General features: G+C 64.7%; 6 protein-coding genes across 6 annotated transcripts in view; 3 read left to right on the top strand and 3 right to left on the bottom strand.

Annotated features, from left to right (window-relative positions):
• Positions 1 to 6884: 6884 nt before the first annotated feature.
• EMIHUDRAFT_75763 (hypothetical protein) lies at positions 6885 to 7520 on the top strand (the record flags this gene model as incomplete). Its single annotated transcript, XM_005769942.1, has 1 exon — positions 6885 to 7520. One exon carries the CDS (start codon positions 6885 to 6887, stop codon positions 7518 to 7520), a length of 636 nt encoding a protein of 211 aa, XP_005769999.1.
• Positions 7521 to 7539: 19 nt separating this feature from the next.
• On the bottom strand, positions 7540 to 8365 carry EMIHUDRAFT_369957 (hypothetical protein). Its single transcript, XM_005769941.1, has one exon. It carries the CDS (start codon positions 8162 to 8164, stop codon positions 7781 to 7783), a length of 384 nt encoding a protein of 127 aa, XP_005769998.1. The 5' UTR covers positions 8165 to 8365; the 3' UTR covers positions 7540 to 7780.
• Positions 8366 to 13008: 4643 nt separating this feature from the next.
• On the bottom strand, positions 13009 to 15167 carry EMIHUDRAFT_244021 (hypothetical protein; the record flags this gene model as incomplete). The annotated part of the gene is made up of 6 exons (XM_005769940.1): positions 13009 to 13203; positions 13395 to 14345; positions 14423 to 14632; positions 14706 to 14768; positions 14931 to 15005; positions 15162 to 15167. The coding sequence occupies 6 exons, from the start codon at positions 15165 to 15167 to the stop codon at positions 13009 to 13011; spliced, it is 1500 nt and encodes a 499-aa protein (XP_005769997.1).
• A 473-nt stretch (positions 15168 to 15640) lies between these two features.
• EMIHUDRAFT_118535 (hypothetical protein) lies at positions 15641 to 17729 on the top strand (the record flags this gene model as incomplete). Its single annotated transcript, XM_005769939.1, has 3 exons — positions 15641 to 15676; positions 16003 to 16122; positions 16284 to 17729. 3 exons carry the CDS (start codon positions 15641 to 15643, stop codon positions 17727 to 17729), a joined length of 1602 nt encoding a protein of 533 aa, XP_005769996.1.
• A 353-nt stretch (positions 17730 to 18082) lies between these two features.
• EMIHUDRAFT_244019 (hypothetical protein) lies at positions 18083 to 18562 on the bottom strand (the record flags this gene model as incomplete). The annotated part of the gene is made up of 1 exon (XM_005769938.1): positions 18083 to 18562. The coding sequence occupies one exon, from the start codon at positions 18560 to 18562 to the stop codon at positions 18083 to 18085; it is 480 nt and encodes a 159-aa protein (XP_005769995.1).
• Positions 18563 to 21693: 3131 nt separating this feature from the next.
• EMIHUDRAFT_414247 (hypothetical protein) overlaps positions 21694 to 23307 on the top strand; it is a 3179-nt gene continuing 1565 nt past the window's right edge. Inside the window, exons 1-4 of the mRNA XM_005769937.1 lie at positions 21694 to 21988; positions 22065 to 22551; positions 22720 to 22880; positions 22953 to 23143. Of these exons, the coding sequence (XP_005769994.1) occupies positions 21720 to 21988; positions 22065 to 22551; positions 22720 to 22880; positions 22953 to 23143 (1108 nt within the window). The 5' untranslated portion in view covers positions 21694 to 21719. The remainder of the gene's footprint in view (positions 21989 to 22064; positions 22552 to 22719; positions 22881 to 22952; positions 23144 to 23307) is intronic.

Here is a 23307-nt window from a genome sequence, read left to right as displayed (position 1 = left end):
CAAGAAAGAGGAGTCCATCCATCCAGTCTGAGCCATAGAGCCCATGTCTTTGCCCCCGAAGGTCGCGTTCAAATGCCCGGAACGGCCGTCTCAATGGTGTCCGACCGGCGCGATCACCGAGCTGTGACGCTCAGGGAAGCGGCCCGATGTGCGATGAGGTGCTGGTTTCTTTGCCCAGGCCCAGGCCTGCCTGGCCTACGGCCCATGCTTGGATCAGCTGAGCAAGCGGGTTTTGGGAGAATCCTATATTGGATCTTGAGATATTTTGACGGACGACCGAAAATGGGCAAAAACGGGGTGATATCACTACACCTAGCACTACACACACACACACACACACACACACACACACACACACACACACACACACACACACACACACACACACACACACACACACACACACACACACACACACACACACACACACACACACACATACACACAAGACGCACTTCGGTTGTCTATCTATGATTCGGCGCGAGTTTCTTTTTGAGCTAGCTTTCTTTCGATGTTACAACAAATTATCACTCTGCACTTTCTTTTGCATGTGTTAGTGGGGGGGGCCAGTGCGCGCCAGTCTGTTGTGGATGTTGTGAGAGGTCGGGTCCAGAATTCTTTTGGTGTACCTGTGTTAGTGCCAGTGCGCGCCAGTCCCGTGCCCGGTGGAGAGAGAGAGTGGCGTGGAGCACTTGGAGTGCAGTCGGCAACCTCACACCCAGGGCCGGGGAGCTATAAGAAGCGCACCCAGCGGGCCGGCTGAGATCGGCTCGGGCATCGGGCTAGAAAGCCCTGACCCTTGGGGGGTGCGCGTTCGCAGGGATAGGGCCACGTAAAGTAAACACGGGTCTGTCTCCGAGCGAGCGAGGGTCACTCTCTCTCTCAGTCAGTCTGCAGCTGCGGCACGCGGGCGTGTGAACGAGCGTGCGCCGAGCATTGGGTGTGGCCACAACGCCGGCGGGCCGCTCACAGCGGATCCGAGATGGTCGACTCCCCTTTCACCATGAAGCCGGTGGAAAGTCCATCGTACGAGAGCCCGCCCGTGTTGGCGTCCATGTTGGCGACGGCCGAGGCGTGCAACTGGGTGCCAACCCGGTCGGCCACCGCGCCACCGTATGGAGGGTACCGCCAGAGGCCGGAAACCGATCCGCGTTGACGACGCCCTTGAGCTTGTTCGCGACGGCCACATTGTTCATGCAGTCTTGCCACGACGGCCACACGAACATGCGCCCGGAGCCGGTCATGGCCGCGCCAGTGGCGGTGCGATCATCGTGAGCGGCGCAGCAGCCATAATGCTGTCCTGGAACCCCGGCACGTCCTGCAACGTTTCTGGAACGACAGCGAGAAGCGCCTCCGCGCCCGCCTGCCGCCGCTTGCACTTGCCCAACTCCTTGTCCGCGCCGCTCGCGTGCGTCTCGAGCCGCTTGCCGTACACGACCGCCTGCTCGAGTCGCGCGCCCGCCAGCTCGCCGCGTAGGTCCCACACAAGGAACGCCAGCGCAGCCTTCTTCAGGTTCTTTATCTGGAGAGCCATCAGCGCGCCGCGCCGCTGGTGCGACAAAAAGAGCGTGTTTACGGCAGCTTTCGCGGCGATGATGATGCCGTTGGTGACCTCGCCGACGATGCTGACCTCGTTGGAGGGTGCGGGGACGGGATGGTTGCCGAGGAGCATGGTCTCGAGGCGATTTAAGAGCGCGGTGGGCTCCAAGGCGAGCTGCGCCGAACTGGAGCGAGTCGGCCGCGCCCGAATTGCTGGCGCCGCATCGGCGCCGGTCGAGTCCGACACGACCGCGGTCTTCTCCACCGGCTCGAGGTTCGCCATCCGCGGCGCTGCACCGCGGATTCGAACGGCTGCTCGCTCCTGCTCGGCGGCTGGCCAGTCAGCAGGGCGCTTCGAGAGGGCGGTCGCCGTCAGTGCACGTTGACTATCATGGCGAGCGAGCAGCCCCGCAGTGAGTGGATGCAGCCCACCGGAGGTACTGTCTGAGGTGGGGCCCGGCGCGTGAGGCTCGTCGGCGTCCGCCATCACCGCCTGCGGCCACTGCAGAGTCGGCCAAACCAGGCTCGATTTTGGCCATTTTGGCACGGACCCTTGCGGACTCTTCACAGCTGGGTCCCGGTGCACCCGGTAGGCGCCTGGCAAAGGGCGTGGACTGTCAGTGGGGTTCACTGCGGCGCGCGCGTCGCGGCGTGAGTGGTCGTGCGGCTGGCTCTGATGGTGCGAGAGGTGCGTGGCTGGTGCGGGCGGCTGGCGCAGCCATGGGGTGCCAGCACAGGGCAGACGCACATGACACAGGCTTCTGAGCGCTGCTCGTGTGTTTGCGTGCGCGCGGGGACGTACGCGCAGTTTTCACGCGGTGTCGCGTGGGGAAGGGCATGAGGGGCGCCGGCCGCGCGTGTATTGGCGTGTGAGAGTGCGTGGTGCCCGAAGGCGAGAGGGCCCGAAGGCAGGAGGAAGAGTCTTGCGCCCCGCTTGGAACGAGGCTTACAAGAAAACTTCCTGTTTTGACGGTTTCTACTTTGTTTTTGTTTTCAGTCTAGGGGGCCCGACCCCCTCAGAGGCGGCGGGCGGGCGCCCACTCACCGAGATATCAAAAACGCTCGGCCCAGCCCCATGTCACGCGCTCAAAAGAGTAAAACTGACTCGCAGCAAGCGCTGTCGTCAAAGCAACACACACTGTATATGGCCGTAGCAAGCATCAAGCAGGACGTCCGCACACGACGCACAAGCTCCAAGCTCGAGCCGTCCGAACCCTCCAAACAACTAGACAAAGTCACACACGATCCAGTCGTCGACGCGAGAACTAAGATCATCCACGTGGCAACTAGCGGTCGGCAAACCCGAAACCCCGCGCTGCCCCGCCGCCGAGCTCGCCTCGCACCGGAAAGTAGTGTGGAACCCCCCCTTTGCGCCTCGCCGGAGCGGCTGGGATGGTCGTCAGCCTACGGCGTGCTCGCGATGAGCTGCAAGTGCGACTGTTGAGGGGAGCTGTTGAGGGGAGCGGGGTGCCCGCGGCAAGCACACCTCTCTCCCTCCCCTACGACGCGTCGGGCGGCGGCCTGTCTGGCGCGGCGAGGGCGGCAGGCTGCGCATCGTAGCGGTCGCCGTGCACTGCCGTGGAATATTGCTGGGCCGCCTGCTGCGCTGCCAACTGCTGCTGCTGCTGCTGCTGCTGCTGCTGCTGCTGCTGCTGCTGCTGCTGCTGCTGCTGCTGCTGCTGCTGCTGCTGCTGCTGCTGCTGCTGCTGCTGCTGCTGCTGCTGTAGCTGCTGCTGTAGCTGCTGCTGCTGCTGCTGCTGCTGCTGCTGCTGCTGCTGCTGCTGCTGCTGCTGGTCTAGCTGCTGCTGCTGCTGCAGCGCCGCGTGTTGCGCCGCCGGCTGCTGCGTCGCAAACGGCGGCGGCGCAAACTCGAGCGGCGACGCAGACGCTGCGCGGCCCGCCACCGGCGGCGGCGGCGGCGGTCTCAGCCGCACCTCTCTCAAGTCTCGCAGCAGCTCCATGTTTTCGCGCCGCAGCCGCGTGTTCTCCGACGACAACTCGAGCAACTCGCGCGCGAGTGAAGCGAACCGCTCTGCGTCGCGCCCGTGCCGCAGAGCGTCGCCCTCGCCCGCGAGGCTGGCGCCGGCGAGGGATGGCGCCGACGCCGACGCCGCAGAGGTGCTCTCCCCCGCCGCCGCCGCCAGTTGCCCCGCCGCCGCCGGCTGCCCCGCCGCCGCCGGCTGCCCCGCCGCCGCCGGCTGCCCCGCCGCCGCCGGCTGCCCCGCCGCCGCCGGCTGCGCCTCCCCCGCCTCCCCGCCCGCGGCCGAGCTGGGCGTGGGCGGGCGCGAGGGCAGCGCGCGGGCGGGCGGGCGGGCGGGCTCGGGCGGGGAGGTGGTCGGCCCGGCGCGCAGGGCGTCCGACGCCGCGGCCACCGGCGCCGACCGTGCGAGCGAGTCGAGCAGCAGCTGGACAAGTGACTGCTGCACCTTCCACTCGCTTGCGAGCAAGCCGAGCCGATCGCCGACGCGGTCGCCGCTACCCGCCGGCGGGGGGGGGGCGGCCGCAGCGGCGGCGGCGCTGCCCGACCCCATCGAGGCGAGCCCGCCCGGCTCGCTGCAACACCGCGGCGGCTTGCCCGCACCTATTCACAGCTCGAGGTGTGAAGAGACGCTGTTCACAGCTGCAACACCGCGGCGGCTTGCCCGCGCCCGCGCGGCCCGCCTCGCCGCTGCCGCTCCCGCCGACGGCGAAGATGCGCTTCTTGTGCCCCGGAGGGAGGGGGGGGTGGGCGCCGGGGTGGGCGGCGGGCGGGCAGTGCGGCTGCTGCGACGGCGCCGCGGGCCGGTGCTGCGGCGCCCCTTGCGGCTGCGGCGGCGGCCCAACCTGACCCAGAGGCATCTGCCCCGCCGCGGCTAGAGGGGCCGCCGGCCGCGGCCGCGCCGCCGACGCGAGTCCGGTGGCGGGCGGGACCGCGGCCGCGAGGGGCGCCGCCGCGTTGGGCGCCGGCGGGCCGCCGTTCTGCTGAGGCGGCTGGGGGCCCGTGCGGGGCCGCGCCTGCAGCGGCGGGCCCTGCGGCTTGGGCGGGTGCTGGGTGAGGACGGCCGCCGGCGGAGCGCGAGGCTGGCCGGCGGGCGCCCCCTGGGAGGAGCGGCCGAGCCAGTTCTGCGCTGCGGGCGGTTGCGCCGGCGCGAAGCCGTGCTGCCCGCCCTGCTGTGCCGCTGCGCCGCCGCGCGGAGACGCGAGCGCCCGCGGCGAGTGCTTGCCCTGCTGGTTGGGGCTGTTGGGATGCACTGGCTGCAGCCGAGGCGGCCGGGGGGCCGCGGCGCTCGTCGGCGGCCTCTCCTCCGCCGCCGCGACGCCGTTCCCCCCCGCCTGCTTCACCGCATTGCAAATGATTCCGTCGAGAACTTCACGAACGGCCTGGTTGACCGTGTCGCTCGGCTTGACGACGGAAAATCGGCCTCCCGGCTTCTTGGGCACCGCGGCGGGCCTCAACTTGTCCGAGACACTCGCCTCACTGTCCGACGACGTCACCCTCATTCCTGGCGAATTGGCGAAGCGCAAGCAGAGGAGGATTCGGGCTTTACTGGCAGGTAGGGGTCTCCGGGAAAAATTTTCCGGATCCCTAGGTATGTGAACTCCCACTGTAGAGCGAATCTCGAACTGGCCGCCACCTTGCAGCTCTTCGGACGCCGAACGGTTGCGGCTATCCACTGTGTTGTGCGGAGGCTGCGGCGCGCATTCTGTCGATCTTCACAGCCTTGTCCCTTGAGAGAGAGATCTCTCTCTCCAGCCTTGACCCTTGTTATGAGAAGAAAATAACGCGTCCTATGGCGCACAGGCACTTGTTTGGCCTGTACACGTTTTTCTCGCCAAGCACTACCCATATTCTTTTTCCGTATTCTTTCCGTATTCTTGTCCAAAACAGGGTCTATATTCTCGAATATGACAAACAAATATATGACAAGAATACAGCTCCAAATAGGGTCTGTAATGCAATACCGGGTTTTACCTGGGTCTTGGGCAGGCACCCCCCTGTGTCGGTCGAGCAGTCTTGGCTCCCGCGAGGTGTACCCCCTCTCGGTCAGAGGCCAGGCCAGGGGCACCTGTAGGGGGGTACCCCCCCCCCCTCATGCTCACACGTCTTGCGAGAATGGGGGCGGCTAGGTGCGAGGGGGGGGGTGTTTGAAGATGACGCGCACATAATGCGGTTCGTATGCGTCGTCCGTGTGTGTGTGTGTGTGGTGGTGGTGGTGGGGGGGGGGGACACGTGTGAACACAGTCTGTTTGAACTCAGGACGAGCAGCAAAAAAGAAAGAAAACGGACAACCGAAGGGAGAGCAGCACAGGGGCCGGTATAAACAGCAGAGCTTGGCAACCTTGCTTTCACGACCGTGAAATCAAGTACGTATCGCAAGAACGTGGGCGGAAATGCCCCCAGCCCACACGCCCTTGCTGACGACACGCTAGAGAGAGAGAGAAAATCAAAAATCTCTCTCTCACGCTACGCCTCAGCTAGGGTGCCCACAGGACCCAAAAGAAGCCTCTTCCTCCTCCTCAAGGGCTGTACTATAGGCCATATTGCGCCGCCTCCTACTGGCAGCCGGGCGGGCGCGCGCCGCGGGCGCCTCGGCGCGCGCACGGCTCGCAAAGTTCGAACGAGTACTGCCGCCCGGCCGCCTCAAGGCTGCCGGGCGGCAGTACTCGCCTCGCAAGGCGCGCACCGGCTGCTCTGGCTGCTGCGCCGGCGGCCGCTGCGCTGGCCGCTGCTGCGCCGGCAGGCGGGCGGCACGGCCGCCGGCGGCCGCTGCACCCGCGCCTTCCCTCGCGGGCGCCGTCGCGCCGCGCGCGCCCAATTCTGCTGGTACACGGCACGCGTCGTCACACAGCCGCGGAGAACAGGCGGTGCTGTGCGCGAAGCGCGCGCGATTTCGTACTTTTAAGGCTGGATCCGGCCATTCCAAGGGTTATACCTTTGAGAATCCCCAGCGTCCCACCCTCCTAGTCACACTCTCAATTATCTCGACTATCCAACACGAAGTGCTGCGATCGGGAGTCCCCATTTCTTTTTTCCTTTCTTTTTTTGGTCCTGTGGGCACCCTACCTCAGCTCAATCACGGACGTACTTCGACACTACGTACGTACTGTCAAAACAGGCTACAGGGACGTACATACATGCAAGTACGACCTTGTGCTCAAAAAAATCTCTTCGGCTCGCTCCGCTCGCCGCGGTCGGAAAAAGAAAGAAAGAAAACAGACAACCCAAGGTCGCCGCGGTCGGGTAAACAGCGGAGTTTCTTGTAAGATTCTTGTTCTTCGTCGCGTTGGTTCTTCCGAATTCTTGGCCTGCCCGGTCACTTGTAGTGAGCGTCGGGCTGGTGGTTGGGAACCCCTTCGCACGTTATATGCTCCTCTTGACTGCACCTGCGTGCGCCGTGGCCCCGCAGAGCGCGTCCGTCTCGGTCGAGCTCTCCTTTGGCGAGGCGATGAGCAGCCGCGAGCGTCGATCGCTCTCTCGCCAGCTGGTTCGCGCGTACGGCGCGAACCGCGGCGCCCCGCACCCGCTGCGCCTCTCCTTCTCCGCCCTCGACGAGGCCTCGCTCCACCCGGACATGCTACACCGAGACCTCGCTCGGTGGGACTGCCAGCGAGTGGGCGAGAGGGCGGACGTTCGCTGGCCCGCAGACGAGCTCGTGTGGCTGAGCCCAGACGCGGGCGAGCCGCTGAGTACGCTAGATCCAGATGTGACCTATGTCGTGTCGGGCCTCGTCGACCGCTCTGTGGTAAGCGGCCGCTCGCTCGAGAGGTCGCGTGCTGCAGGAGGACGGGCGGTGCGGCTGCCGCTGCGGGAGTGCGCGCCGCGGCCCGACGTCCACCCGATCCTCTCAGTGGTCAGCGTCGTTTCCATGCTCGCCGCCGTCAACTCGGGTGCCAGCTGGGAGGAGGCCATCGGAGCAGCGCTGCCGAAGCGCTTTATGGAGCGGCGGGAGGCGGAGGCGGCTGCGCGCGGTGAGGGGGCAGGTGGGGGTCGTCTCGTCTGACGTCTCTGAGTCGAGCAATACCAAAACCGATGACATTTTCACACATCGGTCATCGCATACATGACACTCTAGAAGGAACAAGCGCCCGCGCCCGCGCCCAACCTCCCCCCTCTCCGACTCAGTAAAGCTCGGGCAGTTGGCATGCTCGATTGGCATTGGGCCAGGCCGCCGTCATCCCTGAGAGAGGAGGTGGACGATCCGCGCCGAGAGAGCGCGAGTGCGCGAGCTCTCAGCGGCGCAGCCCGTGCGACCGGGCGGATCTAGTTTGCGGCGAGCTGCTTCGGCGAGGCCTGTTGGAAGGAGCGCACGGCCTCGACGATTGCAGCCTGCGCCTCCTGCGGGATGCCCTTGCCCGGGTCCTCGTAGAAGGTGTGCTTGATCTCGCCGCTGGGCGCGATGCATAGCACGCCACCCTTGACCTGCCCGTCACCGACCATGTTGCCCTCAATCTTTCTCGCCTTCATCCGCTCGCCCATCTCCTTCATCTCGCGCCGCGCCTTGAACGGATTCAGTAGAGCCCGCGCCAGCGTGCCGAGCGTGAAGATGGGCTGGTTGCCGAGGTGCTGGTACAGCGTCCTGTCCTCGTCCGACAGGTACAGCGGGCCGCAAAAGTACTGCTCCTCAAACTCCGCCACCCCGAGCATCTTGTCCGCGTCCGTGTCGGGAGGCTTCTCCTCCTCCTTCACGACACCGGCGACCGGGACGTCGATGCCAGAGAGTGCGCTGCACAGATCCGCAGCTTCCTCTCGGCAGAGCGGTCATCCGGGTCGGCGAACGGCAAAGATAACCGCTCCTCGCTCCTCGTAGAGCGATGAGAGGGTTACTGGCGTCGCGGCGGCAGCGACGCGGCCGCTGAGGAGAGGTGTGAGTTTCGTCGCGCCGATGTTGATTCCGGTGGCGGCTCCGAGTCCGAGCAAGGACATCATTGTGCGAGCAAGCAACAAGCGGGGACAGCGGGCAGGCACCCACTCGGCCCGCGCGGTAGAGCGATGCAGGACTACCTGTTCACACCTCGCTGCGCCTTTACCGCTACCGCCAGAGGCCGCCCGCTGTTTACCGCTACCGCTAGACCCCACTCACTCAGTCACTTATAGGTGCAGCCGGCCTAGTGCTAGTCGACTTGATTGATTGATGGGAAGAGGGCCCAACTTGAGAATCGTGCTTTTTTGGTTAGGGACCAAAGCGCGAAGGACCACTTTTGGGTTAGGGACCGTGTCTCGCGCCTTGCGGGGGGGGAGCGGAAAGGAGGAACCTCTTCCCAAGAGCACCACTCTTGGAGCGCCGCCACTACCACCCAGAGCGCTGCAAGCAGCGCCGGGCAATGACGGCTTACCGCCCACCCAGCCCCCCCTCGGCACACCCCGGCAGCCAATGTGTGACGGCTCGAACCCGCTAAGCCATCCCGCAAGCGGGATAGCCCGCCACTCGAACCCGCAAGCGGGCGTACGAACCGCGAGCGGCTCGCACTCGTGACACGCAGGCGTCCGCCAGACGGCGCCGGGGCTAGGCGACCGAAGAGGAACTACGGCAAGAACCGCACACCACCCGCTGACGAGCGCTCGCGGAACTGGTCCGCGGCGCCCGCCAGGGGCGTGCGCGAGACAGGGCTCGAAGCCCTTTTCTGTGAGCAGGGATTCCCTCCCGGCGGGGGTTGTGGCGGAGAGCCGGCATGGGAATCGCCGGCCCCCACCCAGGGGGTGCCCCTGCCAGGCGCCGCAAGCGGCGCCCGACAGGGGCGGGTGCCCCCACCCCGAGGGGTGGGGGCGGGGGCGGGGCCCAAAGTGATTCGGCCTATCGCCTCGGCAAGGTCCTCGGTGCGATTCTCCACGGTGTCGTCGAGCGAAAGACCGCGAGCGACAGGTTAGGGACCGATCGCCACCGCTCACCCCAGCGGACGGCCACCATCGGTGTTTTTGGCTTCGCCACCGTCCAAAGCGTGCGCAATGCGCTCGCCGACATCGAGCGAGCTCGCCTGTCCGAGGAGCGGCTTGCTGTGCGGACGGCTTCTTGTGGCTCTCGTCGAGAGCGTTTTGCGTCCCGGCGGGTGGGAGAATGTGTCGTCTGATGTGTCACTGTGTGCGTCACATCGATGTGGATAACAAGTACGGTCGATCCGTCAAGCGATACACTCGTCACGATCACGTTCAACGGCTTGCACGGAGCTCTGTGCCGGCACACAGGAAGTCAGGAAGAGCCGACGGCAAGAAGAGCTCGATGGGGAGCGAGAATCGCCAAAGGTGCTCACGGAGGTTTCGGAAGTCCGCCTTGATGCGGTCAGTTCCCCCCAGGTTTGACTGCGTAGGTCGCGGAACTCGTTGAGTACTCGTAGCCTTTCTGCGCCTCCGTCTGCATCGCGTCGGCTGCTGCGGCAAGAGCAGTCTTTTCGGAAGATATCGACGATTTTCGAGAGCCACCCGCTTGGGAGCGATTGAGCGCGTCACGGAGGACTCAGGTTGCCCCTGAACCTCCTCTGACGGTTCTCGCTCCCCATCGAGCTCTTCTTGCCGTACAGCTCTTCCTGTGTGTGCCGGCACAGAGGGCTCCGTGCCAGCCGTCCAACGTGATCGTGACGAGTGTATCGCTTTGACGGATCGACCGTACTTGTTATCAAGACTGATATGACGTACACAGTGACACATCAGACGACACATGTTCTCCCACCCGCCGGGCCGCAAAACGCTCTCGACGAGAGCCACAAGAAGCCGTCCGCACAGCAAGCCGCTCGGTCGAACACGTTGCTCGCTCGATGCCGGCGAGCGCATGTCGCACGAGGTAGACGGTGGCGTAGCTAACATCACTGACGACGACCGTCCGCTGGCGTGAGCGGCGGCGATCGGTCCCTAACCTGCGGTCCTTCACCGTCGTCGGTCCTTCGCCTTCATCCCTACAGTAACCCAAATTAGCACGATTCTCAAGTTGGGCCCTCGGGAAGGCGAAACACAGTCCGACCAACGACTGGGACACCGACGCGGTATGGGTGGACGCTAGACGGGCGATGACGGTCACACAGGAGCGACACACAGAACCACAAGACAAGACACTCAGTCGACTTCACGTTTGCGAGGAAAAAATAGAATATTCCAGGGCCGAAAAAAAGAAGAAGAATAATTACTGAATGGATAACTGGTGTATGAAGCCTCGAAGGCCCTTTAGCCTTTTAAAAGATAAAACAATCAAACCCGGGAGAATAAAAGAAAATCTGCCGTCCGAGATCGTGATCGAGTCCGAGACTTAGCCGCGGCGGCTGCGCTGCGCTTGCAAGCCAGCCTGATAGCCCGAAATTGTGCGCTTGCGACCCGTGCTCGACGTGTCGGCTGCACGTGCCGCCTCTGCGCCGCGCCGCACAGCGCCACAATCTGGTCGAAATACTCGATGTCGTTTGAGTCCTTTAGCACCGCATCGTTGACAGCCGGCACATCAAACGCTTTGAGCGACTCCTCGAGCCGCCCGATGTTGAGATGCAGCTGGGCTCGCTCCGTGTGCAACGCGCTCTCCTCAGCGCAGGGCACACGTGCCGCCTCGCCATCGTCCCCATCCTCTGCGGCTCCGTGGTCCGTCTCCTCCTCGCCCTCCGCCTCGCCCGCCGCCGCGCCCGCCGCCTCGCCCGCCATCTCGCCCGCCGCCTCGCGCGCCATCTCGCCCGCCGCCTCGCCCGCCGTCTCGCGCGCCGCCTCGCTCTCCACCTCGCCCTGCGCCTCACCCTCGGTCTCTGGCGCCGTCTCACGCGCCGCATCGTCCGCCATGCTTGACACCTCGTTCTCTTCGCCCGCGCCGCCCGCGCCGCCCGAGCCGCTCGCGCCGCCCGCGCCGCTCGCGCCGTCCCACACAACGTTGGCCGGCAACAGGGCGCCAGAGGCATCCCGCGGCCCGGCAAACTTGGCAAGCTTCTCGTCGACGTCGACGAGAAGTACCCCCTGCTGCCGCAATCAGATCTGCGTACTGATCCCGGCCGGGGAGGGCCAAGCCGCTCGAGCTCGGCTTGCGGCGGCTCTGCTGCGGGGGATTGTTGAAGGGGTTCGAGCCAGGTGTCACCGCCGCCGCCATCGTGCTGGCCGCCGCCGCCGTGGACTTGTTGACCTGGAGCTGCGCGACGCCGCGGTTGTGCGGTGTAGGCCTGTGAGAAGAGGCCACCTCGTACGCCTCGAGCTCCTCCAGCTGGGGGAAGGTGTGAAGCCAAATCTGGACGAGATCGTCAGAGTTCATGAGCTCAGGCACCCCGCCGCCCCTCCCCTTGCGACGAAGCAAGACGGACGAGCCGGGCGTCAACTCGAGCTTGCTGACCGCAAACGCCGTGAGCGATCTGAGCGTCCACGTCCCGCCATTGTGCCGCTCGGGAATCAAGCAGCGCGCGGGCGGGATGCTCCCGGAATTGTGCAACTCAGGCGCAGCGACCCCAAGCTGCTCCGGCTCCGGCTCCGGCTCCGGCTCCGGTCGCGCCAATGCCGCCGCCGGCGACGCTCTTGGCTGGAGCTGCGGCTGTGACGCTGCCGGTCATTGTGCCGGTCGCTGCGCCGGCCACGCGATGAGCTGCGGCTGCGCTGCCGCCGGTCGTCGTATCGCCCGTCGCGTCGACCGCTGCGTCCCTCATCGCGCCGATCATCGCGCCGATCACCCCGCCGATCATACCGCGAATCACGGCTGCGGCTGCGGCTGTGGCCGTCGTGACGTTGCGACCCGCCCGACGGCGACCCGCGGCCGCTCAGCATTTGCTCACGCACCGCGGACGGTAGGGTCCAGCAGCGAGCGGAGCGAGCGAAGCGCTGAGACGGCGAGAGGCCGAAGCGCGCCGGCCGTCCATAACCGTCGGGGCTACCTAGGTCTAGGAACACGGACAGCCAGCCGTGGGCTGCCGGCCGTCCCTGTTACCGCTACCTCCGCCGCCCGCGGGCCGGATTACCGCTACCGCTTCACACCCGCGGGTCCCCTACCGCTCCCGCTTACCCCGCGCCCGGGGCCGAACCCACAGGAATTTACCGCGAATTCGATTTGGCGGCCCCTCCGCTGCTGTTGTTGTAGTGTAGGCTGCAAGGGGATCTGCCCCTCTGTCTGCCCCTCCGACTGCCCCTCCCCGAGGCAGAAATCTCCCCAACCCTCGCCCCCCCTCGGTGGGAGGCCATCCTTTGCCGACGGCATTTCTTTTTTATTACAAAGAAAATATTCTTCCTCGAACCTACCATCTTTCTGTAACGTGTAAGCGTGATGCGAGCTCCAATAGAAGAAACAGGTTGGGCAATAGCAGCGAGGCATTCTTCCACGCGCTGTCGACTGCATTCGGGCAGCGCGAGATCGGAAAGTTCCCGGCAGCGCCTCGCGGAGTCCGCACCACAATGTGTCTCGACAGCTGCCGGAGCTCAGGGGACATTGGAAGCGTGTTAGCGCCGGAACGGGTGCAATTTAGATCATGAGGGCCGATGGATCGTTTGCGCATCGCCCGCCCCCCAAAACGGTTCACCCCAAAATCGCGCCGCCAGAACCGTCGCGCACCGGATCACGTGCGCTGGGCCGGGCGCTCATGCGCGTCCTGTCGATAATGCGCTCGCTGGGGGAAGTGGCGCCGGGCTGGCCTTCGAATGTTGTCGGTAAGGTATCTTGTGAGGTCCGACTTTGGCAGCGCCATGGCCGAAGTCTCGAGGTCGGAGGTATCTTGTGCACGTGGGAGCGGTATTGAGTTCACCGCGTATGCCTACCGCACGAACGGCAACCGTCAGGGTGTGAACACGCTATGTCATCGCGTGATTCAGGGGCTACGAGTACAATACAGCTGAGAAATACAGCTGAATGCGTGGTGTCTATGCAGCTTCTAAGCGCGTATGCCTCGTCATCGAGTTGAGAGGCTTTCAGCTTCTTGACGTTTCCAGGGCATTCTTTATGGACACTGTCCAGGGCATCCTTCAGGTGCTTCTTCCTGATGTGACACTTGTCTTTTTTTTTAGGGCTACCGGCGCAATGGTACTCGACGGTCAAATAGGAGATGGAGCACATTGCGCCGGTGGCCAATAGGCTGGGCAGGACGGAGAACTCGGAGCCCTCAATGTCCATCTTCATCACCACAGCTGGGGGCGGGTCGTCCTCACGGATCGCGTCGGGCACGCGTCGGCGATGCACATGCGCGTTGATCCACCGAGCCAAATCCATGGCACGGACGACCTCCTTGAACCCTGCGCCAAGATGTCGCATCGAGTAGCTCCACTCGTTGTGGCTCTTGTCGTACGTATCGTTCACGTGCCAGAATTCAATGGTGCCATCCTTGTCTGCCACCGCCACGGGAGCAAACCAGTGCGCGAGCCATCCTTGCTGCTTGTACGCCTGCTGGAGACGGTTTAGCCACGGCACGTGCGCCGAGTTTGCCTCCCATCCGAACGCGCACACATCCGGCCTCCCTCGATTAACCGGGAAGGTCTCGTTGAATATTTTGGCGTATGAGCTTCCCGGAAATTTCTCCGCTTCGTAGAGGAACCGCACGTGGTTGCCGATGTTTGAGCCCACGTCAAGGAAGACGTAGCGGCAGCCGTCGGCGAGCGTCGGCTCGCCTTCGGGCTGCTCCTTCGGAAGTTCATTCGCGCTCGCGGCCAAGTGAAGCAACGGCGTGGGTGGAGGCGGCGCTGCAGCCGCTCGCGGCCACGGCCAGTCGTACCGCTGCGAGGAGAGAAGCGCGGCGGTGGCAGAGTACGAGGAGTGCGCAAACGCGGCTCCGAGGCAGAACAGCGCGAGGATGCTAAAGAGGCGGAGCAAGCTGTAGGACTTTGACCACGGGAACCGGCCGGAGGCAGAGACGGAGCCCTCCAGCGTGGTAATCGTGGTCGTCTCGACGTCGACCGTCGCACCCTGAACAGGAGGGCGCGAGACTGGTCGTGCGAGAGCGGCGAGCGGGGGAGGAGGCCGCATACGCAGGCGGCGAGCACCGAGTCTGTTGTCGACGGCGTGGAGCCGCCGGTCGCCTTGCCTTTGCCACCGAGGATGCCCTCGTTGCCGTCCGTTCCGAGCAGGCATCCGAACCCGTTGCTGCCGCCGAACTGGGGAGATGTTCTTGACGCGGCAGATCGGGGCGGACGTGCGCCCTTGCGCCCGTTCTTGCGGCGCGGGTCCGACGGGGTGGTCCAGTCGGCGATGCCCTACGCGCGCGCAAGCGGTGGGTGCGTCTATTGTTGAGCTCCGCGTGTGCACCGCAGCGTGCGAGGCGCCCACCGCCGGAGCGGGCTCCTCCGCTGGAAACTCCTTGGCCGCCGAGACGGCCCAGTCGGCGTCGCCCTACGCAATGAAAGCGGGGGGCGGGTGGAGCCGCAGAATGCGAGGCGCTCGCCGCCGGGGCGGGCATCTCCGCTGGAAACTCCTTGATCGACGGCAGCGGCGCCGGATCGTCTTCGGTGACCGGCATGGAGAGGAAGGGGGGCTCAAGAGGGCCGCACCTACTCGCAGCGTGAGCAGCGTGAGAGCCCAGCCCGTGAGAAGCCGCGGCGGCGCCCCTCGCCCCACCTGGTTTTGGACCTGCGAGCAGGCAGCGACGGCGGACGAGCGTCAGCATCGTAAAATGGGATGAGCATGGCGCGGGCCCGCTTCGGGCGTCACGGGAGCGCAGTAGGCATGGAGGCTACTCGCAGCTGCGCGAGCGTGCCCGGATCGAGGCAGAGCGACCGGCCTTACGCCCATCCACGCGCCGCGTCCGGTGCGGCCTGAGATAGCCGTGCGTCGTACCTTACGACAGCGAGTAGCCGCTCACATAGGACACACAGTGCGTGTGTGTGTGTTGTGAAAGCGCCATCGCAACTGCCATGTCGGCTGGTTGTCGGCTGCTGCTCTCGCCCCGCTGGCGGCGCGGACCAGTGCCGCGGCTCCCAGCCTCTCCGCGGGCCAGCTTGGAGGCTACGAATACTTAATGGACAGTTTAGGGGAGGATTTTCAAACGACAACAATAATACTAGTAATATAATAATAATGGTATAGGGACAGTTTAGGGGAGCAGCGGTGACGACAACCCAAGCAAGGCACGCAAGCGGAGCTATATTTGTGGAGTGGATCACCTAAACATAAATATAATAATCATGAGATAGCGGTTCCCGGATGGCTGTCTCTTTGAAATCCATGACGTGTGCCATCAGACTCACGCAGTCACGCTCAGGCGCATGCGTTGGCTGTCGAGCGCCAACGGCCTTGCGGAGGTGGCTCCGCTCGGCGGCGGCCCCCCCTTCCCCCCCCTTCTTCCCCTTGGCGGCTGATAAGTTCTTGTGAGACAATGTGAGCTGTTTCCACAGCAGGCTGAAAGCAAAAGAGTACTGGCAACAGCAGCCGACCCGAAGAGTCCATTCACAGCAACAACTGTGAACGGTGACTCGTTCCTCGTCCGCCGGGGGGCGCCCCTCGCGGAGCGATGACCTCGGTTGTCGCTCCCTCTCCTCTCCCCGCGCCCTGCGCGATGCGTCCGACAAGTTTAGCACTGATAGATCAGCTGGGCGGCCGGGACATCCCCAAACTCCCTCGCCCACAGGTGAGCGGCGCCAAGAACACCCTCGCAAAGGACGTCCCCGCAAAGTCTGGCGCGGAGGCCTCCTTTGACGCCGAGACCTGCGTCATCAAGAACGACCCGGCGCTCAAGCCGGTCACCAAGGTCGCCACGGCCCTCAAGCCGGCGGCGCCTGGCGGCGCGCCGCTGTCGACGATCAACGACTTTCCGGAGGAGACGCCCGCCCCGGCAGCGAGCGCCTTGCATTCTGCGCCGTGCGTCTACGGACCCACTCTCTGACCCCGTCCCTCCTTATCATTGCGTAGGGCGACGCCGACTGGACCGTCTTGAACTCGCGCAACAAGACGGAGCGCAAGGGCGAGGTCAAGTCCACGAAGGTCTTCAACAAGTACGATCTGCTCGACGACGCCGAGACGAACGCGGAGATCGAAGCGTACGACGAGGAGGAGGACGAGAAGGCCAAGGAGAAGGGCAAGGAGGCGTCCACCGGCTGCGTAAGCGAGCCGTCCGACTCGGCTCCCTCGGGCGACACAAACTACTTCTCTTGGCCCTGCTTCGCCTGCCCGTCTGGCTTCTTCGTGCTCGTCTCGGCAATCTCGGCTCTCTTCTTCGAGGCGTTCCGCCGGTTCGCATCGATGGGCAAGCCCGCCATCAAGAAGTCATCGCAGGGCGCCAGCTCTGCAGGACCTTGCCGGACCACGATCTTTGGTCTGGCGGTAATCGGAATGTGCGGCATTGGCGGCTTTGCGTCCATGCTGCCAAACACGATCGCGCTACCGCTCCCGGCAGCGGCGCTGCCAACCGTGACGATAGCCGACGACGTGATGCACAGCCAAGACGCCTTTCCGGCGAGCTTTCGGACTGCGTACTACGCTGCCAGTGCGCACACCGGGTGCATGCTGGAGACATGGAAGAACGCCACACCAGGCGTCGACAAGATCATGGTCTTTACCCACGGCAAGCCTTGTCCTACCTCGGCCCTGTGCCCTCTGTGGGATGACATGACGGCGACATGCTCCGCAAGCGAGATCCCCCTCGGAACGAAGTACCTGGTGCAGCTCGGCGACCAGGAAGAGCAGCTCACACTAGGCTGCTCTGCACCTGTCTTCACAAAAAATCGCCTCATCTCCAGGAAGCGTGGCATCGTTCTACCCTTGGAGTGGGAGCGGCACCTCGGCGAAGTAGTTAACGAAGCAGTGCGGCTCTCCGCCGCAATGCCGCCATGGCGCGAGAAGAAGGCGGCGCTCGTGTGGCGCGGCTCCACCACCGGCAGGCGGAGGCGCTATGTGCACGCGCTCTCCGAGGCGTTCTTTAACGTTCGCTTCACCCAGGTGGTCCAGGGCAAAGACTCGTGGATCTCGAAGCCCGAACACAAAGGCGAGCGCATGACGCAGCGAGAGACGCTCCAGTATCGTTACGTCCTATCCCTGGAGGGCAACTCGTATGCGACCAACCTGGCGTGGCAGCTGGCGAGCTCGAGCCTGGTGGTCATGCCCGTTCCACGATGGGAAACATGGCTCATGGAAGGGCTACTCATTCCCTTTGTGCACTACGTGCCGCTGGAGGACCCAAGTAAGTGGGACACGTTGATGAAGTGGCTGGAGGCGCACCCGCAGCTGTGCCAGACGATCATCAAGAACGCGAATCGATGGGTGAAACGGGTGCGCGGCGGCAACATCACTCACGGGCTGACGGACAGCCGCGGCATTCAGCCTCACGCACGCTGGCTGCTGCAGCAGTACCACCTGTGAAGATTTCGCTACGCTCATAACTAAAGGCGCGATGCTCGGTTCTTGCCCCTCCCGCGGGGTCCCCCTGCATTTTAGTTACATTTTATAGTAACGAAAAACGAATTTTAATTTACGAAGCAGCCTCCCTCTCACTTTTGCTACGGGGTGTGGAGGGTGAGTTGACCAGGGGGTTCGGCGTTCGGGCGCAGGCGGGCAGCGCGTGGAGTCCACGTGGAGGTGTGATTTATGGCGGGCCGCGATACACACCAGCCGAAGATTCGGTCAGACCGGATACATTACTAATGACGGAGGCCGAGGCGATCGGTGGCGATCCCTCCCCCCCCCCACTCTCGCACTCACGGCGAAGAAGCCGGTCACCGCGAGGAGAAGTAGAGCTGCAGCGCAAAGGCGGCCGCAAAGACGGCCAGCGCGGCGCCGACGTCCGCCGCCGACGTCTTGGCGGGCGCCGCGGTGGCCTGCTTCAGCAGCCACGCGTCAACCTCGCCCGCCGCCTCCTCCCACTCCAGCTCGCGCCCCAGCTTCTCCTTCTCCGCTGCAATGTACTTGCGGATGAGGTCGTCGCGGCCGGCGATGGGCGCGCCGTCGAGCGTCGTCTGCGGCACCTCCGCCTCCATCTGCCTCCGCGCCCACGCGAGCTGGTTGGCTCTCGCGTCGGGCGAGTCGCGGTTCGTGGTGAACAGGCTCTTGAGCGCCGACTCGGCGGGCTCGTCGCCGGCGTCGCAGCAGCGGGCCGATCTGGCACGCGGGCCGACGACTGCAGTCCGACGGATAGGCCCCTGCGGCCCGACAAAGCCGATGGATAGGAGGGTCGCGCAGGCGAGCGCCATTGGCATCGAGCCGACTCTACGCGGATTGAGAGCGCCTCGTCCGTAGGCCTCGCACTCCTCGCACTCGGTAGCGAACAGATGGATGACAAAGAAATTTTGCAGGAAAGGCGGTGCCAGAGGTTGATGACTGCACTCCAAGTGCTCCAAGTGCTCCACGACACGATTCACGCGACAGGCGAGGCGCGGGCGACGGCTTCCTCAGAAGCCGTCGCCCGCACCACAGGAGCAGACAAAGAATGTATGTACTTTAATAAATAAAATAAATAAATACAACGGACACGCCAAACGAGGGGTGGGAGAAGGACAGGGTCCCCACCTGCACAAGCAGGATCTTGTAGGACGATCAGGGACACAGGGGAACGGGAGCGGGGAGCGCATCGCGACACGGAGGGGGGCTGGGCAGGGGGTTCACCCTCACGACAGGAATCCCATCTCTCGTATAGGACAGGTTGCACCCGGCGGCACGGGGGCAAGCGCGGGCCTCCTACTGGTTGCGCTCTCCTAGTTCTCCTGCTCCTGACAAGGCTCAGCAAGGAGAGCGCCCGCCGCCGCCAAGGCGCAGTGCGCGTCTCGAGGATGTGGGAGGAGCGGCTCGCGAGGCGCGAGGCCGAGTGGAAGGCGCACATGGGAAAGTACGAGAGCTGGCGGGCCGCGCTCGAGGACGAGGAGGCTGCGGCGAAGCTCATGCGTGCAGAGTACCGCGTGCGAGAGGCGCAGGTCTCGGCACGCCTCTACAAGTCTCTCGTCGAGAGCAAGGACATCGATGGCCACTCCCTCCACGCCCTCATCGACGAGCCGCTCGTGTTCTTTGCGTCGCACGGCAAATCGGTGGGCGGACTGTCGCTCGCGAAGCGGTGAGACGCTGTGTGCGGCGTGTTGCGCGGCTGGGTGAAGGTGATCACACACCGCACACAAAAATACACAACACCTCGTGTCTCTTTGTCTTTATGCGTCTGAGTTTGCCGGTTCTACTTTTCTTTATATGCCCGCTGCGACCTTTGCGAGCGGCAACCTCCCTGCGCTCTCCTCTGCCCGCGAAGCGTCCGCTGCTGCGAGCGTAGTCACCACGCTCGTGCCGCGCATCAACCGGTAGGCCGAAAACAGCAGCAGCGCGCCGACGATGACAAGCCACGTCCGGTTTCGACGTGCGGTCGTGAGGTTGCCCTCGTTCATCGCTCGCCGCACGGCGTTCGACTGGTCCGTGATCAGCTCGCGACGCTCGGCGTCGGTGAAGGCGTGCATCGGATGCCTGGTAGCACTGGACGTGTAGCGCTAGACGTGGGAGCGGGTCACGTCCTTACGAGTACCGATCTTAGGTATGTGTTGGCAACCAAGACGAGTACCGATGCGCGGCCTAGGAACGCGCTTTCTTTTTCGGCGACCGCCGCGGCGAAGCTGCAGGCGCTTCGCGGGCTGAGGCGTGCGACGCCGCCGTGCGGGCGGTGAGGGCGGACAGGGTTGAGGCTCAGTCCTCCTTCCGTGTGCGCGCTGGGTGGTACGGCTCCGGCCGTGATGGGGGTGGGGAGGGGGAGGGGGCGACGGCCGGCCGCACGGAATCGCCGCCGGCGGGGGGCGAGGGCGCTAGCGAAGGAGGAGGAGCGAGAGCCCGGGGAGGATTGGGAGAGGGGTCGGCCGGAGGAGTACGCCGGCCTCTTCGACGGCCCATAAGGGGCCGTCGCCTGACGAGGCGCGTGCGTTGTAGAGCGATGTAGAGCGCGATTTTGCTGTGGAGTTTGTTGTAGAGGCTCTACAGCCAAACCGCCGGGAAGGCAGTGACTCAAAGAGGCCGAGTCGCACTAATGGGGTGTCTCCGAGCTTACTGGAGCTCTGATGGACGGCCCTGACTATCCCTGACACACAGAGAGTCACTCTGACGGCACACAACCCCCTATGACTGCGTCATGACCAGCCTGCCATGCGTCGCCGGTGCCGCATTCATCGCTGTGCTTCTTTAGCAGGCGGTGGACTGTCGGCTGCGAGGACGGTCGAATTTGCGCGAGGCGAGAGGCGAGCATTCAGACGCGCTGCATGCGCCATGACTCGCGCCAGCGCGTGCGGAAGCTCCTGGCTGAGCGTTGAGTCCAGGCGAGTTGTGCTGGCCACGATCGCTACGCCAAGCCGAGCTGACGCGCCGAGGCGCCGGCCAGTCGCAGCCGTGAGGTATGCCACAGCAGCAGAGGCACCTCCTACCCATTGGGCGGGCAGACAGAAGGCCAGGGCAGCACTGGCAAGAGTGCAACGCGCCTCATGTCGGAGAGCGACCGTGCCTCGTTCGCCGCTTATCATGCAGAGTTTGTTGTAGAGATTTCACGTTGTAGAGCGCCTCTACATCGCTCTACAACGCACGGGGCACGCGCCTCGTCACGCGGCGGATGTAGAGCTCTACAGCTCTATCAGAGCTCTACAGCGCTCCAGAGCGCTCTACATCTCTCTACAGCTCTACCTACAGCGCTCTACACTCTACATCCTCTACCCTCCCTCAGCACTCTACATCCTCTACACCCTCCCTCAGGGCTCCCTGCGGGTGTGCGGGTAAGCTGCGGCGGCATACGTCTTGGCGCTCACGGGCTCAGCAGCCGGCGGCGCGGCGGCTGGGGCCGGCGGCGCCGTAGGGCTCGCGCTCGTGGGCGGCTCCACAGCCTGCGCCTGCCGCTCGTGGCGGACTGCGCGCTCGAGCTGCGAGTGAGGGTGGAGATGGACGGTGACGTCGCCGCTCTGCGTCGCGGTGAAAGAGACCGAGTACGGCGAGTCGCCGTTGTTGTTCTTCTCCGCGTAGCTTGAACGCCCTGGGTTCAAGCGCTGTTTGGCTACAGAAAGAAAGAAAGAAAACAGACAGCAATAAATAAATAAATACAACGGACATCCCAAGCTAGGGCTGGGTCGAGGACAGACACGTCCCCACCTTTGCAGGATTTTGCAAAAGCGAGGGGGGAGGGCGCATCGCCGCGCGGAGAGGGCTGGGCACAGGGCACAGGGGATCTCTCTCGCATAGGATATGACAGCAAAGAAAGAAAAGAAAGAAAACGGACAACCCAAGGGAGGGATGGGAGGACGACAGCAAGGGAGGGATGGCAGGGCACTTGGGCGCGTAAAATTCTTTCTGCAAATTGCCGAATTCTGAGGAGCGGTGCGAAGAGAACCTGAAAGACAAGGCCGACGCAGCATGGAGCCGAGACCCCGCGTGGAGAGCTCCGGCGCGCTCAACGACGTGTACGTGAAAAGCCAGGAGCACCTGCTCAGGCCGACGTCCGAGAACCCGCTGCCGACCTCCGTCCCACCGCCCTCGGCCGGGATGGCAGGCCTGATCGGCGTGCGCCATGTGCTCATCGTGATTGGTCTGCCGGAGCGCGGCAAGTGCTTCATCGCACAGCGTCTCTCAAAGTACCTCTACTTTTTCCACGGCGCAGAGGTCAAGCTCTTTGACGTCGCAGAGTGCGTCGCGCCGCCGCCCCGCTCCAGTGCACACCACCGCTGCAAAGGCGCCGCTCACCGCGGCTTCGATGCGCAGGTACATGGGCTGCCAGCCCGTCGACATTGGCCACGCGGCGCAACCGCAGGACGAGTGTCGCATCGAGGCGTCGGCCAACACGCTCACGCGCGACCTCAAGCTCTTCCTCAACTCGTCGGGCGAGGCGGCGAGGCGGGCGGGCGGGAACATGACGGTGCCGGTGCCGCGGAACTGCCAGACCGCGCAGGCGCGCGCCGCCGAGCGGGCGATGGCGGCGGCGCGCGAGGAGATCCAGAACACCGAGCAGCACCTCTTGGTGGACGAGGCGGACCGGCGGCGCAAGAATGTCGACTCGGGCAAGGTGGCCATCATCTTCACGTCAGACGGGATGGGTAGCTTCTACGAGAAGTGGGCGTGCACCTCCAAGGAGCGGCGGCGCTGGGCGGCCGAGACCATCCAGTCAGACAAGCGCCTCGGTGCCAAGGTGATCTTCATCGAGGTGATAGTCAACTCGGCAAAGCTCATGGAGCAAAACCTGCTGTCCAAGGTGACCAGCAGCCACGCGCCGCCCCGCGCACGCACTGCGCGTCCCGAGAGAGGGCGGCCCCACTCGGCCTCTCCTCCGCCGCCCCTCCCGCCCCCTCCTCCCCCGCCCACTTTCACGCGGCCGACCTCGACAGCACACCGACTCGCAGCTGCCCTCGCCCGTCTGCAGATCCGCCATGAGCGGCGCCTCTCTCGCGGCGCGGAGGCGCGCGACTCGCGCGACTCGCGCCAGTCGCGCGAGGGGGAGGAGAACGCGCGCGGCATCGCCGTGCCCTCCTCGCCCGCCACCCCCGGCAGGCCGACCCGGGCCAGCTCCTCGCGCAATCATGGGCGCAGAGACGGCGGGTCTGCCGCCCTCCAGATCACCGGAGGTGACGGTGACCCGAGGCGACCCTCGACTAGGTACGGCTCCGGATACGACTGGTCCGCCGCCGCCGCCGAAGCCCTCGAGGAGAGCGACGACATCCCTCCGCGGCTCGTGCGTGAGTTCCACGCGCGGGTGAACCGCTTCGCCCGCGTGTACGTCTCGCTCCAGGAGGACGGCTCCGAGGACGACCTCTCGTACATCAAGCTCATCAACTACGGAGACAAGGCGCGCCGCGCCCAGCCGCAGCCGCAGCCCCCCCGGCACCACCATAACTGTGCACTGACTCTACCTCCGACCCCGGGCCTAAGGCGCCCGCCATGAAATCTAGCCTTTGGGCCTGGCATCCGGCTCCCAACGGGTTTTCCCCCCCACAAGCACACCCGTTCGCTT

The sequence above is a fragment of the Emiliania huxleyi genome (genome assembly GCF_000372725.1).
Source record: "Emiliania huxleyi CCMP1516 unplaced genomic scaffold EMIHUscaffold_406, whole genome shotgun sequence".
Classification (NCBI taxonomy): Eukaryota; Haptophyta; order Isochrysidales; family Noelaerhabdaceae; genus Emiliania; species Emiliania huxleyi.
This window is presented reverse-complemented; position numbering and strand designations above follow the sequence as displayed.